Below are 3,669 nucleotides of genomic sequence, written 5' to 3'. Positions count from 1 at the left end.
GATATTTGAGAGAAAAAAAAAAAAAAAAAAAAAAAAAAAAAAAAAAGGACTTTTGAGCAGCCGGGCGATGCCGGCTTCACCCTGAGAAGGGCAAAGGCAGTCCGGGATTGTCCCCTCAGGTGTCGCACCCCACCGACCGCCTTCCATTGCGCGTCGGCTCCAGGGCGAAGGCGTCTCCACAGGCGGCTTCGGAGCAAGGAGACCTGAAGGCAGAGCCTGACACCATGGTGTTGCCAGGTGTGTTCTTTCCACAGCGGGTACCCCGGCTTAGGTTATTCTGTCAGGGGAAAGCCTCCATAGAACTGCTTGTGCCAGGCCTCGGGGAGCCCCGCACCCCTCCTCACACCCCTCACACCCCTCCTGGCCCGTGGACTACCAGCCAGACCAAAACCCGGTTGTTAGGAGGCCGAACTCTGGCAATCACTGTACGAGCGGCACAGTTCCCTTTCAGGAAAAGGAGGCAGTTCTGAATTTATTTTTTTTCTTTTAGTTAATTGTTAGTTGTTTGGTCCTCGAATTTAGTTTTCATGGCTGTGATTAAACCCACATCTTTAGGGTCATGGGGTGGGGGCAGGAATGTAGCCTTGAACTAAAAATTCCCCAAGTTGGAGAGTCCATTTAGTTGATGACTAATCACTGTTAAAGACGGGGGAATCATTTTCAGCACCATCCATCTACATGAAAATATCAACAATGCAGATGCCTATCATGAGCCAGGTTTCCAGGCTGTATGGAGTCTACTCACTACAGGCAGTGAGATCTGTCTGTTCAGCCACCAGTGCTCTCCAGAAAACGCACAATGTTCATACAACTTTTTTTCACAGAGTCACAGAATGGTCAGGGTTGGAAGGGGCCTCCGGAGATTGTCTAGTCCACCCCCCCTGCCCAAGCAGGTTCACCTACAGCAGGTTGCACAGGACAGTGTCCAGCGGGGTTTTGAATGTCTCCAGTGTGGAAGACTCCACAACCTCTCTGGGCAGCCTGTTGCAATGTTTCAAATATTCCCTGTGTCTTCTCTTTATTAAGTGCTTTGTCTCAATCTTTTCTTGTCTTCTTCGGCAAAAAGCATGTCAGATATGGGGTTTAAACAGAGCTTCGTATAATCTTGGTAAGTACTGTGTTCAGTGCATCTGTTCGTTGGGGCACTGGTGGCCAACATAGTGTGAACAACTTCAGAACCTGCTTATTGTATGGCTGGAGGTGTCAGTGCACGGTTGGAACTGAGCTCATCCAGCCTCTTCCTCTGTTCTTACCAGCATACAAGAAAAGTCCATGACCACTCTGTCAAAGGTAAAATGGCCTCAAGGATGGCCTTTGAGCTTCAGGTGACTTTTGTGTCTTAAGGCTGTTTTGTGGTCTGACTCACCTGTTATTTTAGGAATCTTGTAAGGTAGAAACGAAGTTGGAGGACATGTTTTCTTCTCCTGAAATGAGGGAAGGAGCTAATCAGGCTTTGAATGAGGGTGAGTAGTACTGGAAGAACCTTCACTGCCAGAGTAAAGTCAGATGTCCCCTGTCAGAGTCCAGGATTGTAGAAGGGATGTCTGAATTGCTCCAAAGTATATTTGTATATTTATCCAGCATAATATTGGTATTATTGAGTCTTTTGGGGAATACTGAGTTGTCGTCTTGAATACTCTGAAGATGGCAGCTCTCAGATGCATATTAAACTGTTTTCTCTATATAGGTCACTGATAAGTACTGCCATACGACAGGAAATAAATATTTGAAATCTGAAGATTTCTGCAAAGTGAGAACTATCAGAAAGCCTATGTCTCCAGATACCATGAATATCAAAGTAATCCAACAATGAAGCGAGACTTCCAAACTGTTTCTTTTAAACTGCTTACACTGGAGAAAACTGATCATGAAATGTAAACAAAAGTCCAGTTCTGAGCATTGGGTGGTGAGAAAGAATAGGTGGGTGGAGAGACCTCCATCCTCACCATCACAGGAGCATGAAGATTATTTTAGTACATTGAGGTGTTCCATTGCAGAAAGCTAATACATGAGGTGCTCACATAGTAGTAGGACAAAATTTAAGGACAAGTGCTTTGATTTTACTGACTGTTGTGAAAAGCATGAATAATGGGAAAAAATTAAATTTAGGGTAGCAATTGTTGCACATGCCTTTGCACATCTCTAGCAAATGAGAATTTGCCACATTTTTTAATCTTACTTGTTGAAATAGTAGTCAGAGCACAGCCAGTTGTCTCCTTTCTTAGTCAACTTAGTCATCAGTGATGAACTAAATGGGCATTATTTCATTAACTATAACCAAATACCCACTGATTAAGATGTGATGTTTCACTTGTTTATGATTTGCAAAATTATTTTTTCTAAAAGTGAACAGAAGCATTAAGCATCAGGGAAGACAAAGTTCAGTGTTCTCACTTCAAGCACAAAGATTCGTTGTAGCCCACTTCAAAGCAAATATAAGCAGGTGGTTCAATTTTTTAACAATATACATGTGCATTTATGTATGTATTTCTAGTATTTTAGAAAAGGCAACATTTACTTCAAAATGTGAATATTTTAAAAACAATATGATTACTTTTATTAAATCCTATTTTAATCTTCTTAACTTTCCCTGCATTCTCCATTAGAATGGAACACCAGCTCTTCTATGGTAAACACAGAAGGTCCGTCTCTGTCTAAAAATTGACTGTTTAGAGCAATTTAAAATTGACAACATTTATTTAGATTGTCAGTGTTGTTCCAGTAGCTCCTGGCAGTGCCATGGGACTATTGCTCAAAATTTTGTGCCAAGACAATATTTTCAATTGTTTTTTCAAATTTTCATCCTAAACAAAAACTAAACTTCCAAAGGTAAATCTGGTGATTCAGGCAATGTCAGGCATTCAAAATTAACTGCTTTTTATACTTAGCAGCCACTACACTTTCAGAAACCACTGAAGCTTTACAGGTATTAGGCACAAGTCTGATTTTCAAATGCAAGATGGGTTAGCTGTGAAGGAGCAAAGGAGGATAAGAGGGTTTTTTTAGGCAGTTCTGGTAGTATTCATGTTACCTGAATGGCTTTGGGCAATAAGCTGCGGTCATTCAATCTGACCTCTACCCATATGGCATCAGTTTGAATCTTGTGAAGGGTAAATATAACCCTGTGTATCAAAGGAAGGGGTGTATTTCTATTATGAAGAAATATAAATACATCAGAAAATTCAGAAAGCAGGGAAATAGTATGTTTGCTACAACTTTAAGAGGTAGAATGGTGGAGACAGACACAAGGAGGAAATGAAGTTGGAGAATTATAGAAGCTGTTTAAAGGACCAGAACTGCAAAAATACATAATGAAATACTAAAAATAAAAACACAAATGAGGGGTTGAGCACTGGAACAAGGACTCAAAGAGGCTGGGCAGTCTCCATCCTTGTAGATACTCAAAACTCAACTGGACGAGGAGGCCATGAGCAACCTGAACTAAGTTTGAAATTAGCCCTGCTTTGAGCAGGAGGTTGGTCTAGATGACCTCCAGAGGTTCCTTCCCGCCCAGATTATTCTATGACTCTATGTAACAAAGAAAAAAAAGTTCCTGGAGAAAGCTGAAGAGGTCAAAGTGTAGAGGAAGAAGAGAATCACTGGACCTGCTAAAAGAGCAGAGATGTAGGGGAAAAAAAGCAGGAGAAAATAGTCTTAGGCTACAGAGAA

The 3,669-nt window shown here is 41.5% G+C and overlaps 1 protein-coding gene across 1 annotated transcript in view; it reads right to left on the bottom strand.

Annotated features, from left to right (window-relative positions):
• The window catches only part of ADAMTS20 (ADAM metallopeptidase with thrombospondin type 1 motif, 20), a 101,252-nt gene extending 101,026 nt beyond the window's left edge, over window positions 1–226 (bottom strand). The window contains exon 1 of the mRNA XM_009880884.1: window positions 134–226. Within this exon, the coding sequence (XP_009879186.1) occupies window positions 134–226 (93 nt within the window). The remainder of the gene's footprint in view (window positions 1–133) is intronic.
• Between the last annotated feature and the right edge of the window lie 3,443 nt (window positions 227–3,669).

The sequence above is a fragment of the Charadrius vociferus genome, unplaced genomic scaffold (assembly GCF_000708025.1).
Source record: "Charadrius vociferus isolate BGI_N301 unplaced genomic scaffold, ASM70802v2 scaffold52, whole genome shotgun sequence".
Lineage (NCBI taxonomy): Eukaryota > Metazoa > Chordata > Aves > Charadriiformes > Charadriidae > Charadrius > Charadrius vociferus.
The sequence above is the reverse complement of the archived record's forward strand: the minus strand, read 5'-3'. Positions and strand labels throughout refer to the sequence as shown.